Below are 24,416 nucleotides of genomic sequence, written 5' to 3'. Positions count from 1 at the left end.
TATGTATAGTAGTAGTTCCTTTAATTTAGGAATCTTTACACAACTGCAGCCATACTGTCGTAATTTAAAGGGGCATACCCTAGTTTCAACCCGTGGAAACTAACACTAAGTTTAGTTAAAGGGACATACCCTAGTTTCAACCCGTGGAAACTAACACTAAGTTTAGTTAATCTACAAACCTGTAACACATCTGGATAAAGTTACAATTGAGTGAAACATGAGTCTGTGACTTTGAAATGGTGAAATACCCTAAAAAATAGATTAAAAACTCGACTCCATAACTATTACTTCTCAGACGCACGTGCGTTTTTAAAAATATGAGAAATGCATTTTGTGATATTAAAAACACCAGGATGTCTAAAAACACTTCGAATGTACGGAAATTGATAATCTAAACCATAAAATCCAAGAAAAGTATGATTTCAGTTATCAAACACGGCTATAATAGTAAACAATATGCCTTAGTGTTTAAAAACTAGGGTATGTCCCTTTAACCACTATGATTATAGTTTTATCAACACTTACACCCAGACAGAAGCTGTCGGTCACTGTTCTATAAATCTGTGAAGACTCATCTTGCAATTCGTCAGTGAAGTTACGTTCGTAGATGTAAAACGTGTAGTTGTACAAAATGGCATCTGGAAATGATACATAAAGGAACATTACAGAATTGACAAAAACATGACATCATTATTTAAAAAATTAAAGTATTGAATATTTTCTTTTAATAATAAGATGGTGGCATTCACTTGAGATTATGAACTATTTAGGAAATACTGCAACTAAAGCCCATTACTGAGCCATGTTCCACAAAGCGATCCTAGCCCTAAGATCACCTTAAGTGTATAGCTACCTTATGCTTCGTGGAACGGGCCCTGATTTATTTATTTTTATTATTATTATTATTTTTTTTATAATCATAGTGGCAACTACTCTGCCTATAAGTCGTGCTATGTAGCGCCAAGCACATATAAAAGGTGGCAGGAAACAAAAGCGATTCCCCCACCCCACGGCTACGCCAATTACTGTCGTTTCCTCCGACTCCGTTCGAGTCATATCTACTTATAAAACTCTCATGTATGGTTTGGTATTTGATTCAAAAATGAATCTGTCTCAACAAAGTACTATTCATAATCTACAAACAACCCATGAAATTACGGACTTGTAGTTAAAATGCACGAAATATAGGGGGAAACTATCAAACAGGTTTCATTTGTTCCTGTAATACATCTAAAAGTCCATGAGTTTCCAGGCCTAAAACAGAGGCATTTGCAAATTCTATGATTGTTTGTTTCGGATTTTTTTTTGGACCCGTAACTAAACCTAATGCAGTGTCTTTATTTACTTTCACCCATCGTTCCGTTCGCGTGCATGTTACGCAACTTCAAATTAACGCAAACGATCAGTGAGTTACGCGGCAAACTGTTATATTCATGTTTTCCAAAAACTGAAGTAAAAATATACGATCGCATGGCAAAATAAATTTGTAAGATTAAAATACATTTTGAATGTAGTTAGAGCACAAAATTATACTACAGGTGTGTTGGGATTGGGAAACTCACTGGTTTTGCAAATATAATTAACGTAAACAAACAATCGCTTAAGCTGAGTTTATACTTTTGAGGCCGTCACCCGCCACAATACGGAAGCATACGCTTGGCATCAGCTGGCGATTGCCGGCAGACATGATCGCGGATTGTCCCAAGTGTAAATCAACGCTTGCAGACGCAAACCTATTTTCAAGGCTCCACGTAGATATTTTAATTTTACGATTTTACCAGATGATACGATGGCTGACATACATGCTAATGCAACAGTTATACTTAAAAGTAAAGTTTGTTTAACGACGCCACTTAGCACATTGACTGTTTAATCATCGGCTATTGGACGTCAAACATAATGGTCATTCTGACACAGTTTTAGAGGAAACCCGCTACATTTTTTTATTAGTAGCAAGGGATATTTTATATGCATCATCCCAAAAACAGGATAAAACATACCACGGCCTTTGTCCAGTTCTGGAGCAATGGTTGGGACGGGAAAAAAACCAATCAGAGAATCAGTAAACCGAGTAAACGAGTAAAACTCACTATTATATGTGTTGTGGAATGACGTGGCTACTTCTGATTGGTTGAATTGCCGGCGTTTACAAGCGCACATCTTGAAAGTTCAACGCAATTGGAATGGAAATGTTTATGCCGATATGCGCCGTTTTACGGAGAGTGCTCGCTGACGTTTAAAGTATAAACCTATGTGCTAGCGAACGCCGGCAGCCACCGGCTGCGGCCGTATACTAGCGTATCACAGCGGGTGACGGCGTCAAAAGTATAAACCCAGCTTTATCCAGGTAAAAAAACACGTGAACCAACTTCCGGTTACAGAAGATTTTGAAATATTGTCCCCTATATTCATTTAATATGGAGGCGTTGACGTAGCACAGTGGTAAAGCGCTCGCGGGGGGGGGGGGGGGGGGGGGGTGTTCAGGTTCGGGGGGACCTCATCATACCAATTAAATTACATGAAAAATAAAAAATGAACTAATTTTATAATTATTACATGGTTTTTTTTTTATAAAGGAAGTCCTTAGTCTGGGGTGGAAGCCTCTTGCAGGGGGGGGGGGCGAGGTAATTGCCCCCTTTGCCCCCTTATAAATCCGGCACTGCCCACCCCACCCCATACTCCATTTGAATCCCGACGTAGTGTCATTATTAACTTTCATCACAGGTGCGTGTAAATTACATCAAAAAATAGTTGGCTTTTTTTTTCAATTTTCCAAACACTTTTACTTATCTTCGTACGTCAAACCAAAATGAAATTATTTACTAAAAACATTGTTGTAGGGTGATTGAACTAACTATAGGGTGTCCTGTCATACTCGCTCGGAAAATATATTTAAAAAATAAAAAATCCTTAGAGCAGGGGGCTTTTAATGCTAGGCTCAACTCGCCGCCCCTCTCTCCCCCCCCCCCCATCCACCCGCTGACGCATATGCACCCAGTCATTTAACATGCTCACCATATTTAACAGCCGGCGTGGTGACGCTGATGTTGAGAGTGCCGTTGTGATGCACGGTGAAGTTCTCGACGGCGATGACGAGGTCGCCCACCTGCAGCGCCACCATGTCGTAGAAGTTCTCCCTGTCGGCCACCTCCACGAGGAGAGCCTCCACCCTCTGGCTCGTCTCGTCCGCCTGTTGGTCGCTGAACACCAGGCTGAAGTACACGCGCAGAGGCTCGGGCCTGGAACGAAGAGGCATGTGGTTAGTGATACGTGAGATCATTGTAAAGTTTTTAACTATGATTGTTGATATCTGACTTAAAAGGACATTCCTGAGTTTGCTGTATTGTAAGATGTTTCCGAAAAATAAAATATTTCTACGATTAAACTTGGATATTAAATATATTTTCTTGTTTAGAATATCAGTCTCTGTATATTCAATGTGTTTCTGGTCGTCTAAATATTTGTAAGAAGCCCAAACTGGATTTTGTCTTCAAATAATTTCGTACGTACGAAACAAGTATATTTTAGGAAATAAAATGAAATTTAACGCAGTACAAATATCAGAAACAAGTTTAATATACAGCCACTAACATTTTATGTAGAAAATATATAATTACAGTCGATAACATCTTAAAAATTGAAGAAAACTCAGGAATGTCCCTTTAATGTTACGTGAGATCATGTTAAACGTTTTAAGTTAGGGTTGTTAGTGTCTTAACATGTGGCTATTTCGATGTTTAAAGAGAGAGAGAGAGAGAGAGAGAGAGAGAGAGAGAGAGAGAGAGAGAGAGAGAGAGAGAGAGAGAGAGAGAGAGAGCGAGAGAGAGAGAGAGAGAGAGAGAGAGAGAGAGAGAGAGAGAGCGAGAGAGACTGAGAGAGACAGAGAGAGAGAGAGAGAGAGTTGCCCCTCTTAGAATCTGAATTTTTTTTTACTCCAAAAAACAGCATACACATCTTAGGGTCTAATTTGTATAGTGTTTCATTTGTGTATAAAAAGTAGTTCCCCCCCCCCCCCCCCCCCCCCCCCCACCCGTTACTCATCAAGTTTGAGAAGCAAAATACTAGTATACAAACAAAAAAGAGAAGAGAAGAGGATTAGTTATATCCAGTGGTGGATGGCAATGTTTTATTTAACGACGCACTCAACACATTTTAATTACAGTTATATGGTGTCGAGCATATGGTTAAGGACCACACAGATATAGAGAGAGGAAACCCGCTGTCACCACTTCATTGGCTACTCTTTTCGATTAGCAGCAAGGGATCTTTTATATGCACCATCCCACAGACAGGATAACACATACCACGGCCTTTGATATATCAGTCGTGGTGCACTGGCTGGAGCGAGAAATAGTCCAATGGGCCCACTGACGGGGATCGATCCCAAACCGACCGCGCATCAAGCGAACGCTTTACCACTGGATTACGTCCTGCCCTTACCAGCGGCGGATACAGAAAATCTAATGACACAAGGCAGAATGCCAAGGGAACTCTGGGGGAGGTTTGGAATGGGATCGTAAAATTAAAAAAAATATATATATATATATAATGAAATTATAACTGTCGCAAAAGTTAGGGGCTCCGGGCCCCGGGCCCCGGGCCCCGGGCCCCTGACCCCCTCCCCCTAGATGCGCCTCTGATAACCAGTTTTGCCTGAAGTGACGGTGGATGGTTTTGCCGAGAGACAAATCGACGACGATAAAAACATTTTAATTTAAAATTGATAAATTTTAATTTTAACTTTAATTTAAGACATACACAAAAATGGAGAGTAGACAGATAACTGTAACTAGTTCTAGTCGTCGATACCCGTGATAAATTCATGGATAATATTATTTTTGCTATATCCCATTTTTTTACCTAAATAGCCCTGGCTCGGGGGTGGAGGTGGGGTGGGTGGGGGGGGGGGGGAGGGAGGGAGGGAGGGAGGTGTAGTTCGTGTACATGACTTTTATAGAGTTAACTCTAATTTTCTTGTTCTATATGCCAACACCGTCAGAAAACGTTGCTGTAACACCTCCAGGTTAAGTACGTTTACTCAGCAAAGCCCATTTATGGTTTTCGATTGGCTGCCAAAAGGCTAAAATGACGATACTGGAGTTTCGTGCAATAAATAATTATTTGACAGCCATAAATGATTCATTTTGATTTATTTCAATTGTATGGGTGTTACTAAGTATATTTTAGCATTATCCATTGCCGTAAACCATGGTTTGGGGTACAAAATTACCACATTTGAAATAATGTTATTCAGCAATCTCTTTCGATTTGAAAATAGCTCGTATCTTTAAAAATTATTTAAGATTAATAGACAATTTGCCCATCAGGACATACACCCTTCTGTTGTGTCACACCCTTTTCTGCCTCAAGTTAGAATAATGAGTACTGCGGGTCTAGACAGTCATGGAAGATGACATAACTGCATTGTAATACCCGGGCGGTGTGCTTTTGATGACGAGTCTGATAACACACATCAAACGGATCGCACTGCTATTAGTAATTAGGCTATTTCAGTCTGATATCCAAGTGTTTTTAAACTTATTCAACTTCTAAGTACTGGCAATATTAAAGAACTTAATAACCTCGGGAAATATTTAGTACGAGCAAATAATGTAAGAAATAAATTATTGGAATAAATTGTTTAACGCTGTACAATACAGAACCTGCACCTGGTAGCATAAATGTATACTTTACCTCTGGCATATGCTTAATAATGACATATAGCCAAATAATATATTAATTAGTAAAACTGATATTTTGAATTAGTTATATATATATATATATATATATAGAGAGAGAGAGAGAGAGAGAGAGAGAGAGAGAGAGAGAGAGAGAGAGAGAGAGAGAGAGAGAGAGAGGATAATAAACGAGTTATCAGTTATTATCAAATTTATGTCCCGAGTGAAATAATTTCCAGTTGTCACGAGCTTTAGCGAGTGACAAATGAAAATTATTTCACGAGGGACATAAACTTGATAATAACTGGAACCGAGTTTGTTATTGTATTTATTACCTCAGCTATTTTTTTTCTAAAAACCTTTATTTTCCACACACATGCACGAAGGCCAACCTGTATAGAAATGATGTAAACCACTAAATACGCACTGTTCTGAGAATTACTATAATGTTGTAATTTAATCACGTTCATAGATAATTAAAAAACCCCACAAGTTCTCTTTATTCTGCTTCAAACTCTATAATGAATTGCATTGAAATGACATTTTGTTATTAATTTAACACCAAAAACAGAGACCCGTAAACGCAAACTCTTTAAACTACATGACGTCGTTTTGGGTTTATCAAATCGTAATGACGTCATATTTAGTACCGACAAAGTCATTGGTTTGTAAGCGTCAAATTGTCCAATAGTATTGTTCGTTAAACCATACAACTGCATTGTAATACCCGGGCGGTGTGCTTTTGATGACGAGTCTGATAACACACATCAAACGGATCGCACTGCTATTAGTAATTAGGCTATTTCAGTCTGATATCCAAGCGTTTTTAAACTTATTCAACTTCTAAGTACTGGCAATATTAAAGAACTTAATAACCTCGGGAAATATTTAGTACGAGCAAATAATGTAAGAAATAAATTATTGGAATAAATTGTTTAACGCTGTACAATACAGAACCTGCACCTGGTAGCATAAATGTATACTTTACCTCTGGCATATGCTTAATAATGACATATAGCCAAATAATATATTAATTAGTAAAACTGATATTTTGAATTAGTTATATATATATATATATATATATATATATATATATATATAGAGAGAGAGAGAGAGAGAGAGAGAGAGAGAGAGAGAGAGAGAGAGAGAGAGAGAGAGGATAATAAACGAGTTACCAGTTATTATCAAATTTATGTCCCGAGCGAAATAATTTCCAGTTGTCACGAGCTTTAGCGAGTGACAAATGAAAATTATTTCACGAGGGACATAAACTTGATAATAACTGGAACCGAGTTTGTTATTGTATTTATTACCTCAGCTATTTTTTTTCTAAAAACCTTTATTTTCCACACACATGCACGAAGGCCAACCTGTATAGAAATGATGTAAACCACTAAATACGCACTGTTCTGAGAATTACTATAATGTTGTAATTTAATCACGTTCATAAATAATTAAAAAACCCCACAAGTTCTCTTTATTCTGCTTCAAACTCTATAATGAATTGCATTGAAATGACATTTTGTTATTAATTTAACACCAAAAACAGAGACCCGTAAACGCTTTAAACTACATGACGTCGTTTTGGGTTTATCAAATCGTAATGACGTCATATTTAGTACCGACAAAGTCATTGGTTTGTAAGCGTCAAATTGTCCAATAGTATTGTTCGTTAAACCAATGCAGAATATTTCTCACTGAGAAAATATGGAAAATATTTTTCCTGTTATGAGTGACCGCTGGGGTAATATATATATATATATATATATATATATATATATATATATATATATATATATATATATATATATATATATGTGTGTGTGTGTGTGTGTGTGTATGTGTGTGTGTATGTGTATGTGTGTGTGTATGTGTATGTGCGTGTGTGCGTGCGTGCGTGTGTATGTATGTATATATTATGTATTCAATAAGGTCAACCACTCTCCACCATTATCTTGTACATTATTTATTTATTTTATGTTTATGTTTGTATAATGCTGATAAGTTGTTAAAACTTAAAGTAATAAAGAATTTGAATTTGATATCGCAGGAGATATGCTAATATAATATCTTAATGATGCGCGTGTGCAGAACGTTTAGCAGGGGAGGGTGGTGCGGTGGTTAAGCCATCGGACTAGAGGCTGGTAGGTACAGGTTCGTAGCCCGGTACCGGCTCCGACCCTGAGCGAGTTCTTAAGGGCTCAATGGGTAGGTGTAAGGCCGCTACACCCTCTTCTCTCTCACAAACCACTGACCAACTAACAACAAATCCACTGTCCTGGAAAGACAGCCCGGATAGCTGAGGTGTATGCGTGCTTGAACCTTAATTGGATATAAGCACGAAAGTGCAGAACGTTTAGCAGGGGAGGGTTCAGTCTTGTCTGTACCTATGTCTGTGCTTGTATCCGATTGAGGTTAAAGCACGCTGTCCTGAGCACACACATCTCAGCTATCTGGGCTGTCTGTCCAGGACAGAGAGTTGATGGTTAGTGGTTTTGTGAGAGAGAAGTCGGTGTAGTGGCCTTACAGCTACCCATTAAGTCGTTATACCTCGCTCTGGGTGCGAACCCAGTACCTACCAGCCTTTAGCCCGATGGCTTAACCACTACGCCACCGAGGCCGGTTTAGACTGTAGCGAGCGAAGTTTATAGGGTGATGCTCTCCCGGAAAATATATTAAATAAAAAGGAAAATTTGCTTAAATGAACAAGGGGGGGGGGGGGGGAGAGTAAACTCCGAAACCCTCCCATATTTCATTTTAACTTATTTTCGTGCCTATATCTAATTAAGGTTCAAGCACGCTGTCCTGGGCACACACCTCAGCAAATCTGGGCTCTCTGTCCAGGACAGTGGGTTAGTTGTTAGTTGGTACCCTCCCATACACGCGGTATTGGCAATATGTGTGAACGAAGGCAGAAATGTTTTATTTAACGATGCACTCAACACATTTTATTTACGGTTATATGGCGTCAGACATATGGTTAAGGACCACACAGATATTGAGAGAGGAAACCCGCTGTCTCCACTTTATGGGCTACTCTTTTAGATTAGCAGCAAGGAATCTTTTATATGCACCATCCCACAGACAGGGTAGTACATACCACGACCTTTGATATACCAGTCGTTGTGCACTGGCTGGAACAAGAAATAGCGTAGTGGGCCCACCGACGGGGATCGATCCTAGACCGACCGCGCATCGAGCGAGCGCCTTACCACGGGACTACGTCCCGCCCAACATGTGGACGAGGTCAGATTTATGTTTGCAAGCAATGTTACTGGATTAAGAACGGAACCTAGTAAAACAAAAAAACTGGGAACGTGGCAGACGTAAACTAAAAAGGCAACTTTTTGTATTTTCGGGGAAGGGAATGAATGAATGAATGAATGGTTAACGACACCCCAGCACGAAAAATACATCGGCTATTGGGGTCAAACTATGGTAATGCAAACAAATAAAGTGATGATCAACATCAATATAAAAATTCAAGATTTAACTTAAAACAGTGTAAAGAACTGTGCAAAAATATAAATATCACAGATAGATACTGACTTTTATTCAAAATCTTAATTGTATTCCGAAGAAAACGAGGGGATTTGTGCTGTATTGGCCATTCTCAACGAGAATGTTACACCCCTGCACCACGGTGAGGTTACAGCACGCGAAAGGGGTTTCGGGGGAGGGAGGACAGTTGCTCCCTAGCTCCCCGCTAGAACGGGTCCTGGTATACGTACTGGAATTTGTCGATTCTGCAGCCTTTGAATCCTGCGTACTTCTTGGGCTGCGCTAGAAGCAACGCTGATATCTGAAATACGAATATGCAAGATGTTAAGATAAAAATAAATAAAAATAATACTTGACTGCATGATGATAACTTAAATTTACCACATAAACTTACTCATGGCATGCATGGCTTATTGCACTATTTCGATGATTTGATTGACACACGATAGGCCCGAGAATGACAGCATGAGGGTGTATCTGCTGTCAATCAAAACATCGAAAGTGTGCAAAAAAAACATTTCTCACACACCCGTTGGTGAGAACATAATTCGTAACTTTTTTTAACACATACTAGTTTACACATGTATGTGTGTTAACGAGTTCAAGACATACGACTGGCTACTCCTATGTGATGACCAGGTTACCGATGCCATACATCCAATGAAAAAAACAGCACGATCGAAATCGATTACCCTGTGACGTATAGTTAACCTGACAATCATCTGTCTGTAACGCTAAGTGCAAGGGCTGTTAATAACTTTTAGTCGAAAAAGATGTTAAAATTTGCTTAAAACCAGGTTTTTCAGGATATGTAAGAAATAGAATACAACATTTGTGTCCGTTAGATACCATTTATCTTACAACTCGTTGTTTGAAAACATATATCAAACTCGCTGTCGCTCGTCAGATACCATTCATCTTACAACTCGTTGTTTGAAAACGTATCAAACTCGCTTTCGCTCGTTAGATAGACAACTCGTTGTGAGATAAATGGTATGTAACGACCACTCATGTATTATTCTTTATGTATTACCATGTATAAGCTTATATGTGGTAACTGACTTGTACCACACCCTTAAGTGGTGTTACAGGTGAGGTTTAAAAAGTGTGCAATTTGTATAGATTTATTGTATAACGTGGTACAAGACAAATACATATGGAGACTACAACATGCAACTGTAAAGCAAGGGATAATGCATATATTTGCAATATATTCTTTAAAATTGTCCAGCTAATATTTACTTTTTTACATGAATTCTAGCAAAAGATGATATGCAAGTAAAATAAACTTTGATATAACATTAATATACAGGGGTCGAAATTGGTTGAAATTCCCGCCGGATGTTCGGTCTGTAAGCTACAAAACCGAATATAAAATCTGCCGGACCAAACATGATCATTGAGTATAAACGCAAATTAATTGCTGGTCCTTTCGGGTCGGCAGGCAAAAACATCCCACGAACAATGGTGAGGTTGACTGGGAAAAAAAAACCAGGTCAGGACGGCAGTATTTCGATCCCTGATGTAAGTAATAGAGATTATTATAGAAACTTGTGTGTCGTACTGATTTTACGAAACGAGTGTCAGGATTTTTGTATTGCCCGAGCGAGAGCGAGGGTAATACATGAATCCTGACACGAGTTTCGTAAAATCAGTACGACTCACACGCGGGTGTAATAATTTCTTTATTATCCATATTATTATTGTTGTTTTCTTTATGAATAACAAGACCCGACTCAAAATGTTTCAGCCACAACAAAAAGGAGACGACGAAATGACGTCATATTTCAAATGCACACAGAGTCTGAGCTAGGACTGGAGAAGCAATGTCATGTCATGACGTCGCTTCCGAAAATTACGTCATTACACTTGTTTTTACACATGTGCTTCGTATGATTATTATTAACTCGGTTATGTTGAACCATATGGAAAATAATGATAATTACGTCATCACACGACAGCTGTTGGTGACGTCTAAATGTCAGTGAGTTGATGTTCTTGAGGTCGAACGTGTAGCGTATGTTGAGCACCTTAAACTTCAGCTTTATCTCGTAAATAACTGGAAAAAACAAACAGAAAAAAAAAAACCCCCATTAATGTTCGTGAGGAAAACAAGAAGCATAAAATGTATTAAAAATACTTATATTTTGTATAAAGATAGTCAGTTGGATAAACATTAGTTTTAGAAAGACAAACATATCTAAGCATGATGACTCCAGCCAATGCACCACGACTGGTACATCAAAGGCCGTGGTATGTACTATCCTTTCTATGGGATGGTGCATATAAAAGATCCCTTGCTGCTAATCGAAAAGAGTAGCCCATGAAGTGGCGACAGCGGGTTTCCTCCCGCAAATGATGGACAGCACTATATTTATCAGTGTAAAACTTTATCGGGGAAATTTAAAGTATCATATAAAGGACACTGCAGACGTGTACCATAATTATATATATAGGCTAACTGACACCAATTTAGCAAAAAACTACCTCGGGCCACATATAACACATATAACGCAGCTTGACCTTTTAAATGCAAGCTTTAATTTCAGTTAATGGTATGTTTTTTTAATTCCATCTTGCGGTTAATGACATCAAATTATGATTAAAGTCAATTTTAAATGCTAGAAACGATTACCCAAGCATTCTGGGTTTTTTTCTGTTTATCCACCATCAGTACCGTAAAGTGCATAACATAAAAAAACATACTCAACAAAATTAAATAATGGCTTGTAGCCTTTTGGGGTTTCCTAATGTTATCATTATTATGTCAGTGAGTTCTGATCAGTGATGCACGCACAAAATCGATCACGCGGTATTGTTAATGTTGTAGTCTGGTTTGGTTTGTAGTCTCGTGTGGTGTGATGTGGTGTGGTGTGGTATGGAGTGGTGTGGATTGGTGTGGTGTGGTATGGAGTGGTGTGGTGTGGTGTGGATTGGTGTGGTGTGGCGTGGTGTGGTGTGGTTTGTAGTCTGGTGTGGTGCGGTATGGAATGGTGTGGTGTGGTGTGATGTGGTGTGGCGTGGTGTAGTTTGAAGTGGTGTGGTGTGGTTTTTATTCTGGCGTGGTGTGGTGTGGAGTGGTGTGGTGTTGCGTAGTGTGGTTTGTAGTGGTGTGGTGTGGTTTGTATTCTGGTGTGGTGTGAAGTGGAGTGGTGTGGTTTGTTGTCAGGTGTGAAGTGGTGTGGTGTGGAGTTGTGGGGTGTGGTGTGATGTGGTGTGGTGTGGTATGGTGTGGTATGGCGTGGTGTGGTTTGTTGTCAGGTGTGGTGTGGAGTGGTGTAGTATGGTGTAGTATGGTGTGGTGTGGAGTGGTATGGTGTGGTGTGGTGTGGTGAGGTGTGGTATGGTGTGGTGTGGAGTGGTGTGGTGTGGAGTGGTGTGGTGTAGTATGGTGTGAATTGGAGTGGTATGGTGTGGTGTGGTGTAGTATGGTGTGGAGTGGTGTGGTATGGTGTGGTGTGGTGTGGAGTGGTATGGTATGGTATGGTATGGTATGGTATGGTATGGTGTGGTGTGGTGTGGAGTGGTATGGTGTGGTGTGGTATGGTATGGAGTGGTATTGTGTGGTGTGGTGTGGAGTGGTATGATGTGGTGTGGTGTGGTGTAGTATGGTGTGGAGTGGAGTGGATTGGTATGGTGTGGTGTGGTGTGGAGTGGTATGGTGTGGTTTGTATTCTGGTGTGGTGTGGAGTGGTGTGGTTTGTTGTCAGGTGTGGTGTGGTGTGGTGTGGTGTGGTATGGCGTGGTGTGGTTTGTTGTCAGGTGAGGTGTGGTGTGGAGTGGTGTGGTGTGGTGTGGTGTGGTGTGGTGTGGTGTGGAGTGGTGTGGTGTAGTATGGTGTGGAGTGGTATGGTATGGTGTGGTGTGGTGTGGAGTGATATGGTATGGTGTGGTGTGGTGTGGAGTGGTATGGTGTGGTGTGGTGTGGTATGGAGTGGTATTGTGTGGTGTGGTGTGGTGTGGAGTGGTATGGTGTGGTGTGGTGTGGTGTAGTATGGTGTGAAGTGGAGTGGAGTGGTATGGTGTGGTGTGGTGTGGTGTGGTGTGGAGTGGTATGGTGTGGTGTGGTGTGGTATGGAGTGGTATTGTGTGGTGTGGTGTGGAGTGGTATGGTGTGGTGTGGTGTGGTGTAGTATGGTGTGGAGTGGAGTGGAGTGGTATGGTGTGGTGTGGTGTGGAGTGGTATGGTGTGGTTTGTTGAGTATATTATATTGAGTACCCTTTACTATGAAGCTTATTTTAGGAGACTGTCGGACACGAAATTTATAAAACAAAAAACCCACCACCAACAAAAACCCAAGAACCAGTTTGAGATGATCACTAAAACAAAACATGTTCCCTACCGGACCCCGCAAATGTTCCGCATAATCTCCTAAGTTCAAGGGCCATGGGCAAATCGCCATGAAAGTCAAACCTGGTCTGTAACAGTACACAATAAAGCTAGACGCAAAATTTCAGCTCACTATCATAACGCATTGTACGAACACAAACACATCTGGTAAACTATATGTGGGACAGACAGACAGACAGACAGATAGACAGGACAGAGAAGAAACCTATAATCCCCACCGGTTGGACCAGTAGGAGACTAAAAATATGTATATATAGTCAAACCTGTCTTAAGCGGTCACACAAGGGAGTAGATAAAAGTGGCCGCATAAGACAGGTGACCGCTGATTACAGGTTGCGACATATATAGTCTTTAAAACATTTGTTGTTGTTTCTTATTTCAACGGATGTGTGCTTCACAGTTGACTATAAATCAACTTATAACATGTCTCTTTCAGAAATAATGCAAATAGAATGTATTAAATTAACCGTTCTCAACAAGTTTGTTTTCTTTTTCCACTGAATTATTTAATTCCTACTTCATGCGGTGTATTGTCATAGTAAGCGAAACTACAAATGTCAAGCGCAGCCTGCCCAGAGGCAATTAGATGCATTGCAAAGTCAGACTTTCTTAATTGATACACAGTAGAGATATCGGGACTTAATGAGTACTAGTATTTGGGTGGCCGCTGGCCGCGTTAGACAGGTGACCGCTTATTACAGGTGCATTTACATTATAAATCGTTTGGGAGGAAAAAAGTGGCCGCTTAAGGCAGGTGACTGCTGATTACAGGTGGCCCCTAGGACAAGTTTGACTATATATATATATATATATATATATATATATATATATATATATATATATATATATATATATATATATATATATATATATATATATATATATATATATATGTATATAATAATAATATTAATAATAATAATAATAATAATAAAATAGAAATAGAATACCACGTTCTACACCACCATCGGGTACGTTAATAATCGCGCACACGAAAAAACCCCACCCCACAACCCAGTCTTACATTCTGTCGTAGTTGGCATCGGTGTAGAAAACGTGACTGTCTCGGTTGACTCCACCACTGGCGTGGACGTCCACCTGTACACCGTGCTAAACTTCTCCGGCGGCTTCAGCCAGTAATCGAAGTTGGACCAGATCAGATGCAGGTCGCCTATGTTCAGCACGGTGTAGCCCGATATGTTAGACTTGGGCGCCTGCGACTCCAGAATTTGTAGAATGTCCCCCTGTAGCTCCGGGAACAGTCCCGTCTCAAAGGCTATGAAGAATTTGACAGCATCAGGATGCTCACTGCAAACAAATTTTAATTGTTACAAAAGTGCGTACAAGTCACTGTAGATGAAACTTGAGTGCGTCGTTAAATAAAACACTTCTTTCTTTCTTTCTGTAGATGAAACGTAAAATGATAACAAACTTGAACTCTGTAATTTGACTTTATAAAAGTACGTACAAGTCGGTGTAGATGAAATGTAAAATGATTACTTATTTACATTCTGTAATTTGACATTATAAAAGTGCGTACAAGTCGCTGTAGATGAAGTGTAAAATGATTACAAACTTGAACTGTAATTTGACATTATAAAAGTGCGTACAAGTCGCTGTAGATGAAGTGTAAAATGATTACAAACTTGAACTGTAATTTGACATTATAAAAGTACATACAAGTCGCTGTAGATGAAATGTAAAATGATTACTTACATGTATTTACATTCTGTAATTTGACATTATAAACATGTGTACAAGTCGCTGTAGATGAAATGTAAAATGATTACTAATTGAACTCTGTAATTTGACATTATAAACGTGCGTACAAGTCGGTGTAGATGAAATGTAAAATGATTGCTAAATTGAACTCTGTAATTTGACATTATAAAAGTTCGTACAAGTCGCTGTAGATGAAATGTAAAATGATTACTAACTTGAACTCTGTAATTTGACAATCACGGTAAGCTTCTGACAGATAGCTTATGGCGTAAAACCTGGAGATCTACAACATAAGAACGAATTTACTGAAAATACTTACCCAAACACTTATTATCAAAACATGTTGGAGAATAAACATATCAAATAACATTATATAGTTAACAATGCAAACACACGCACAGGCTCGCGCGCACACACACACATACACACACACACACACACACACGCAATCATGCACACATACACACAATATTAAAATATGTTGATGCGACACAACTTTGAAGAAAGTACATCACACCACTGGTATATCAATCAACTAAGCTCTGTATTTCAAATGTTTAATTTGCTCTAAAACACACTGAGAATAAATCAAGTCTGCCATCTAGTTATAATTAGAAATCGTATCCTCCAAGACATACACACACGCACACACACACACACACACACACAGACACACAGACACACACATACAGATACACACATACACACACATACACACATACACATACATACACACACACACATGCACACACACACACACGCATACACATACACACATACACACAAATACACACATACATACACACATATACACACACATACATACACACATAATACACATATATACACATGCACACACACATACACATATACACATATATACACATGCACACACAACATACAGGCACACACACACACACACACACACACACACACACACATACACACATGCACACATATACACACATACACATACATACACACACATACACACATACACACAGATAGACATGCACACAAAACACACAGGCACACGCACACGCAACACACAGGCACACACACACACACACACGGACAAACATACATACACACAAAAACACTAACAAACGCACACGCACACAAACACACACACACACACACACGAACACACACACACACGGACACTCACACACGGACACACACACACACACACATGGACACACACACACACACACACACCAATGTCAACAAAAGAAGGCCAATCAACATCATGGTATTGGTTTCACATGTTAATTTATAAACTGAATTAAATCAAGACATTTCTAAGCCTTAAAACACCAAATACAAGTGAAAACAACACGTACACTTTTCAATTTCATATAACAAAATTTATAGATTTGTTTTTCAAAATGATCTTTTTTATTATACTAGATCAAACAAGAAATATCAAGCTTGGGGAGCCTATGACCGTTGTCGTACAGTGATAATTAATAATGTATGGATGTGTCATGATTGAAGGCTGTATGGATGTGTTATGATTGGAGGCTCTATGGATGTGTCATGATTGAAGGCCGTATAGATGTGTCATGATTGAAGGCCGTATGGATGTGTCATGATTGAAGATTGTATGGATGTGTCATGTTTGAAGGCTGTATGGATGTGTCACGATTGAAGGCCGTATGGATGTGTCATGATTGAAGGCTCTATGGATGTGTCATGATTGAAGGCCGTATGGATGTGTCATGATTGAAGGCTGTATAGATGCGTCATGATTGAAGGCTCTATGGATGTGTCATGATTGAAGGCCGTATGGATGTGTCATGGTTGAAGGCGGTATGGATGCGTCATGATTGGAGGCTGTATAGATGTGTCATGATTGAAGGCCGTATGGATGTGTCATGACTGAAGTTTATGCAGCACTTTATTTAATATCTCCAGTGATCTCCCTAAAGAGAAAGTGAGATCCATCGCATATGTTTGAACGTTTTAATTTTATTTTGATCACAGTAGAAGAGAAATCAAATTAGGATAGGATAGAATATAATAACATACAAACATGCCTATATCCTGTTACGGTTGAAGCACTTAATGAAATTGTTAATCATTTTTATTTTATAGCAAAGAAATTGTTTATATCTGTGTCTGATTAATTACTTACGTCTGCACAGAACTTTTTCTGGTATTTGTGAAACAGTGTGGAATCCTTGTTGGCTAGTGGTGGAACATAGAAGAATTCTAGCAGACCAAACTTAAATATTGCCAAGACCCATTCTGAAAGAGGTGTTTGTAATATTATTTTAAACAAGTAATCCATGTCTCAGTTATATACATGTACTGTTGAAACCTTTATTTTCGTGGTTGTGCTAAAAAAACTCACCCAAAACACCATAAAAAATTCCCAAGAGATCTCATCAATTCCCCCCCCCCCCAAAAAAAAAAAGAAAGAGAGAGAGAGAGAGAGAGAGAGAGAGAGAGAGAGAGAGAGAGAGAGAGAGAGAGAGAGAGAGAGAAACAACAAAAAACATCAACGAAAAAATGACAAAAAAGACAACACCCTAAATAAATCATAATCTCACCCTAACAACCCCCCCAAAACCCCCCCAACCCCCCCAAATAAAAACCCTCCCCAAAACAAACCAAAAGCCCAACCAAGTAACAACCCCCCCCCCCCCCCCCCCCCCCCCCCCCCCCCCCCCCCATTTCGTTCGGTACTTAAATTCGTGGATTGAAAAGATAGTAATGATTAACGAGCTACTCTCGATTCACTAATATCAAAACCTATATTAGCTCTGCCATTTACCTTTCGACCGACCGTTCAAAATTGCGCCAAATTCCCTCAATCAAAATTGCGCACCCTTTTCTCTTTGGCATTTAACTGCTCCATTCAAATTCCATAGCACCACCCCCACCCCCACCCGCCTGCTACCGATTTGATCGGGCTGCTAGTGCTCCCTTGCACCTGCCAGTGCAGGCGGTCCCTCCTCTCCCCTCACCCCACCTTTCCTGTCATGGATGTGCACGTAAAACCCTATGACATGACATAAAGATAGTACTATAAATACATGCATACACGTATTTTATTTTCGTTGGGTGATTTAGAGGAAGCCTACATAATTTTTTCATTAGCAGCAAATAATATTTTATATGCACTTTCCCACAAACAGGACAGTGCATACCATGGTCTTTGATTTAGCAGTCATGGGACACTGGTTGGTATGGAGTAAAACAATCAGAGAAAGAGTCCACCAAGTTTAATTCGATCCTTCGACCCACATAGCCAGGTGAGCGCTCTACCTACTGAGCTAGATCCTGCCATAAACATGGTTGTCTCGAGTGATATGAGTTTTTATTACACACCAGTGTAAGGTATTGGTCATGTCATTAACAATCTCTCGATATCTAACTAGTGTAATATTGGCGTGACGTAGCCCGAGTACTCTGACTGTAAGAGAGTTAGACGGACATTTGGATATAAATACGCTCTCATTACAGTCAGAGACCAAGCTATGTATTTTTGGGGCAATTCCTGACAACCAAAAAGTTGGCAAAGATTTCCGCTCTAATATCACAACAATCCTATGTTTGACGTTAAATACCTTTACATCGATCATTTTCGAGTTAATTAATTTTAAAAAATCCACATATTAATCACTAATACACATACTACAGAAAGAAATCCGACAGCACCCACATTCAGCTACGCTTCGTGATTCCGCCTAGTAGACGGAATGGTTGAGTGGGCGATCATGTGACGCAACGTTACGATATAGGTCGGAGAACTTAGAATTCTGCTGTCCGGAGTTTGCCGAAGCTTAGCTGAATGTGGGTGCTGTCGGGTTTCTTTCTGTAGTGTGTGTATTAGTGATTAATATGTGGATTTTTTAAATCAATTAACTCGAAAATGATCGATGTAAAAGTATTTAACGTCAAATATAGGATTGTTGTGATATTAGAGCGGAAATGTTTGCCAACTTTTTGGTTGTCAGGAATTGCCAAAAAAATACATAGGTTGGTCTCTGACCGTAATGAGAGCGTATTTATGTCCAAACGTCCGTCTAGCTCTCTTACAGTCAGAGTACTCGGGCTAGACGTGACGTAGATCACTTGCTGGCCCAATTCGTAGAAAAATAACGTGTAGTAGGTCTCGACATCTGCTTACTTTTGCGTTGCGGCTTGTTTGCAGTTGGTTTGTAATAAATAAAATACTAAACTAGCTTGCTTGTCATACCATTTTTATGAACTGGCTTTCGCACGCCAGATACCAAAACTGTTCACTCATTTCATAAAAGGCAAGCTCGTTTAGTATTCTATATATATGTTTCACATGAACGAATGACCAAATGTATTACTCGATTGTTAATTAATCAATGTGTTCGCGTGATGTCGTTAAACAAAACAAACTTTACTTAATCATCGCCCAAAGTACCTCATACGAGCGCTCTAATGGTTGGGAGATGGGGGGGGGGGGGGGGGCGTAGCCCAGTGGTAAATCGCTCGCCTGATGCACGGCCGATTTAGGATCGATCCCCGTCAATAGACAAACTGCACTATTTCTCGTTCCAGCCAGTGCACCACGACTGGTAAACCAAAGGCTGTGATATGTGTTATCATGACTCTGGGATGCTGCATATAAAAGATCCCTTGCTACTAATGGAAAAAAATGTTTCCTCTCTAAATCTACATGTCATAAAATGTTTGACATCCAATAGCCGGTGAATAATAAATCAATATGTTCTATTGGTGTCGTTAAAGGGACATTCCTGAGTTTGCTGCAATTTTTAAGTTGTTTTCGACTAACAGAGATTTTTTAACGAATGAATGAATGAATGTTTAACGACACCCCAGCACGAAAAATACATCGGCTATTGGGTGTCAAACTATGGTAATACAAATAAATAAAGTGATGATCAACATCAATATAAAAATTCAAGACTTAAACAAAAACAGTGTAAAGAACTGTGCAAAAACACAAATATCAGAATTTTACGGATACTGAATTTTACTCAAAACTTCAATTTTGTGCTGTATTTGCCATTCTCAAAGAGAATGTTACACCCTTGCACCACGGTGAGGTTACAGCACACGCAGGGGATTTTTTTTAACGAGTGTAATTACATATCAAATATATTTTTCTACATAAAATATTAATGGCTGTATACTAAACGTGTTTCTGATCGTTCTAATATTTGTACTAAGTTAAATTTCATTTGATTTCCTAAAAATATATTTTTTCGTACGTACGAAATTATTTGAAGACAAATTCCAGTTTGGACTTCTGACAAATATTGAGATGACCAGAAACACATTGAATATACAGACACTGATATTCTAAACAAGAAAATATATTTAATATGTAAGTTTAATCATAGAAATATTTTATTAGTCGGAAACATCTTACAATGCAGCAAACTCAGGAATGTCCCTTTAAAGAAAACAAAAGTTAACTAAGGCTTTACATAGATCTATCCCGCACTTGATCTTTTCAGAATTGCGCTTTTCTACACTTTCAGAAATAAACGTCAGATACAATAATGCATAATTTAACTATAACATACGTTACCTTCAATTCCTGGCACACGGGAAGACGACGCCATTGGTACTGACGTCTGCGTTGGCTCAATGGACGATTCCACAGTACTGTATACGGTGCGAGTCCAGGTAAGGGTTGTGCTCATTATTTGAGGAGGGATTATTTCATACGTGAAGTTATCCCAAATCAGGAACAGGTCGCCGATGTTGAGGACGATGTAGTCTGATATTATAAGTTTGGGCGCCCTGGTGTCCAATACCTTGAGGATGTCGTCCATTAGGGTAGGAAACACCGGTGTCTCGAATGCGATGTAGAACTTGATTGTGTTTTTCCTGTCCACACAACAATACATCTTAATTTAAATACAACCAACGACAGATGCAATACAGTGATTGTTTTATCAAAATTACAAGTACAAGGACTGCGTTCAAGGAAGCAGTTTCAGCCCCAAAATTACCTTAAGTGTATAACTACCTTACACATTAAGGTGATCTTAGCGCTAAGATTGTTTCGTGGAACGGGGCACTGATGCAGTGAAGACGTTCGTAGAAATATATACTGACACACTTTGAAAACGCAATTTGGTTTTAATGTGACATTATACAAAATATCTAAACAAAATATCTAATATATATCTATGAATATATTACTATAACATTCTAAGGTGTATTCCTGCATGTCAACGTGGGTTTCTGAGTTTACAACGAGGATCTTTTCATGCAAGTAACACAAACTCTGAAAACTAAAAACAATATGTGCAGTATGTTCACAATACTTTGCACGTGCAAACCGCATACGTTGGGCGCATAAAAGGCATAATAGGTTGATTGTAGGATATAAAATACACAAACTGATTGTTGGATAAGTCAGTGTGAAACAATGCCATGACTCAGCAATGATCAGAGGGAGCGACCATTAGGAATGCTGATTGGTGGAATTTCGCAACAACGGGTAGCTGGGAATACTACACACATTTTTTGTTTTACACCACATTTTTAGTTTTCAGATTGTGTGTTAATTGCATGAAAAGATCCTCGTTGTAAACTCAGAAACCCACGTCGATATGCAGGAATACATCTTAGCATGTTATAGTAACACATTCATAGATATACATTAGATATTTTTGTTAGTATCACATTAAAACCAAATTGCGTTTTCAATTAGTATAGTACACATATGGACATTAGCAAAAGCTTCTGGAGGGCTGGTGACTTTCTTAAACACTGTAGATCATCATATGTTTGAGATTGTTCCTGAAATCCTGTTGTTTCATACCACTGTGCTATTAATACAACTATTTACATAGTATTGCTTAACGGTAACTTACTCTTCTGGAACCATAAATTTAACCAGACTGGAACTAAAAGCAGTCATCAAGTTTGTCACCAAGGATGTCGAAAATTAGCACCATGATATGATTTCAAATTAAATTTAAAATATAAATTAGTACTCAGAAACAGAATTATTAAAAATAAACAATTAACTAAAACATATTTGCCGCTTGTGACAGTTACATCATTATCTTTAGTACCCCACTCAAAACAATGAATAACTTACCCAAATGCCTGTATCTTACAGCTTCTGTAGGCATACGAAAGATAATCGTTCTTATAAAAATTGTGGATCTGAAAAGTACGAAAACAAATATTATTCCAACCACTGTGTGTCGAACATAAGCTATGCTATGTGGGTTTTGTGTGTGTGTTTTTTTTTATCCCACTGCCCCCTTTCCCTTCTCTCCTTTGAATTCCATCTCACTTCTTCCCGATCTGGCAACTCATCCTATCTTTCATCTTCTTTCGCTGTCCACCTCCACATCCCAGTCCTTGTACCTCCAACCGCGACAGGTGCTTGTCTCTTGTGGCTACAGTATTTGTGTCACACACCTGCCATTCCCCGTCAACGTTTAGCTGCGGGCTTAGTCTGACCACTTCGCGGAGTGTTCAGTAGTTACTTCTGGCATTGTTAAGAGGCACTTGTAACCACCGACTGTGCACCCCTACTACCGACGGTCATTAGTTAGTGCCGTGGGTCAGACCAGCTTTATTAGCGGAAGAGGACGAGGATGCCAGGTGGGTGTAGGGAAATACACAGAGACTGCACCCGTGGAGGAAGTTGAGACAGGTAGGCGATGATGTGGACAGCTCAGAAGACAAGAGTCGGAGGAAACTGACAGAAAGGGCCGAAACAGATTGAAATTGTGGGAGAAATTGAAAAGTTTTTTTTATATTAAAATAATGAGAATGATAGGCAGATGGTGATAGATGAGAAAGATGAATGAATGTGTGAGTCAGTAAGCTATGCTATGTTTGTTTTTAACAGGAATGAACAAATTGAGAAATAAAATAAACAGTGTAGATGAGCATGCATGTACAGCATGCATAACACAAAAAACCCACCCCAAAAACAAACTGTATTGCAACTGCAAAGAGCTGGAGAAAATTCTCAAATTCGGACAAAAAAGACAGAGATATTCGAGCAAAATGAGCTCTTATACTTAACCATTGAATTATTAAAACTCGCTCTGGGTGGGAGCCGGTACCGGGATGCGAACCCTGTACCTACCAGCCTTATGTCCGATGGAAGGAAGGAAAGAAATGTTTTATTTAACGACGCTCTCAACACATTATAATTACGTTTATATGGCGTCAGACATATGGTTAAGGACCACACAGATATACAGAGAGACGAAACCCGCTGTCGCCACTTCATGGGCTACTCTTTTTGATTAGTAGCCAGGGATCTTTTATATGCACCATCCCACAGGCAGGATTGTACATACCACGGCCTTTGTTACACCAGTCGTGGTGCACTGAGTGGAACGACAAATAGCCCAATGGGGCCACCGACGGGCGATCCTAAACCGACCGCGCATCAAGCCAGCGCTTTACCACTGGGCTACGTACCGCTTCTATGTCCAATGGATTAACCACGACACCACCTGTGGATAAACTATTAATCACGACGACGTAACGATGACGTCTTCACTAAGAGTGAGTATTGTTGTTCATTTGTTCTTAACCAATGTTTGGGGCAGGACGTAGCCCAGTGGTAAAGCATTCGCCTGATGCGCGGTCGGTCTAGGATCGATTCCCGTCAGTGGGTCCATTGGGTTATTTCTCGTTCCAGCAAGTGAACCACAACTGGTATAGTAAAGGCTGTGTCATGTGCTATCCTGTCTATGTGATGGTGCATATAAATCCCCTTGCGACTAATCGAAAAATGTAACGTGTTTCCTCTCTAAGACTGTTTTTTTTTTAAATTATCAAATGTTTGACATGAAATAGCGATGATTAATAAAGCAATGTGTTTGGTGGTGTCGTTAAACAGAACAAACTTTTAACTTTAATCAATGTTTTTTTTTACAAAACGAATGTAAAAAGAACATTTTTCGTTTTCTTTCTCTCAACGTCGGTGGACCCATTGGGCTATTTCTCGTTCCAACCAGTGCTCTACGACTGGTGTAACAAAGGCAGTGGTATGTACTATCCAAAAAGATCCCTTGCTGCTAATCGAAAAGAGTAGTCTATGAAGTGGCGACAGCGGGTTTCCTCTCTCAATATCTGTGTGGTCCTTAACCATATGCCCGACGCCATATAACCGTAAATATAAATATGTTGAGTGCGTCGTTAAATAAAACATTTCCTTCCTTCCT

General features: G+C 39.4%; 1 protein-coding gene across 1 annotated transcript in view; it reads right to left on the bottom strand.

Moving 5' to 3' along the window:
- The window catches only part of LOC121376370, a 63,513-nt gene that overhangs the window by 15,970 nt on the left and 23,127 nt on the right, over positions 1-24,416 (bottom strand). Inside the window, exons 12-20 of the mRNA XM_041504256.1 lie at positions 22,319-22,386; positions 20,792-21,093; positions 17,390-17,502; positions 15,468-15,535; positions 14,555-14,838; positions 11,126-11,238; positions 9,410-9,480; positions 3,016-3,239; positions 526-638 (exon numbers count right to left, since the gene is read on the bottom strand). Coding sequence (XP_041360190.1) covers positions 526-638; positions 3,016-3,239; positions 9,410-9,480; positions 11,126-11,238; positions 14,555-14,838; positions 15,468-15,535; positions 17,390-17,502; positions 20,792-21,093; positions 22,319-22,386 — 1,356 coding nt within the window. The remainder of the gene's footprint in view (positions 1-525; positions 639-3,015; positions 3,240-9,409; positions 9,481-11,125; positions 11,239-14,554; positions 14,839-15,467; positions 15,536-17,389; positions 17,503-20,791; positions 21,094-22,318; positions 22,387-24,416) is intronic.

The sequence above is a fragment of the Gigantopelta aegis genome, chromosome 1 (assembly GCF_016097555.1).
Source record: "Gigantopelta aegis isolate Gae_Host chromosome 1, Gae_host_genome, whole genome shotgun sequence".
In the NCBI taxonomy this organism is placed as follows: domain Eukaryota; kingdom Metazoa; phylum Mollusca; class Gastropoda; order Neomphalida; family Peltospiridae; genus Gigantopelta; species Gigantopelta aegis.
Note: the sequence above shows the minus strand (reverse complement) of the source record. Positions and strands in the feature narration are given on the sequence as shown.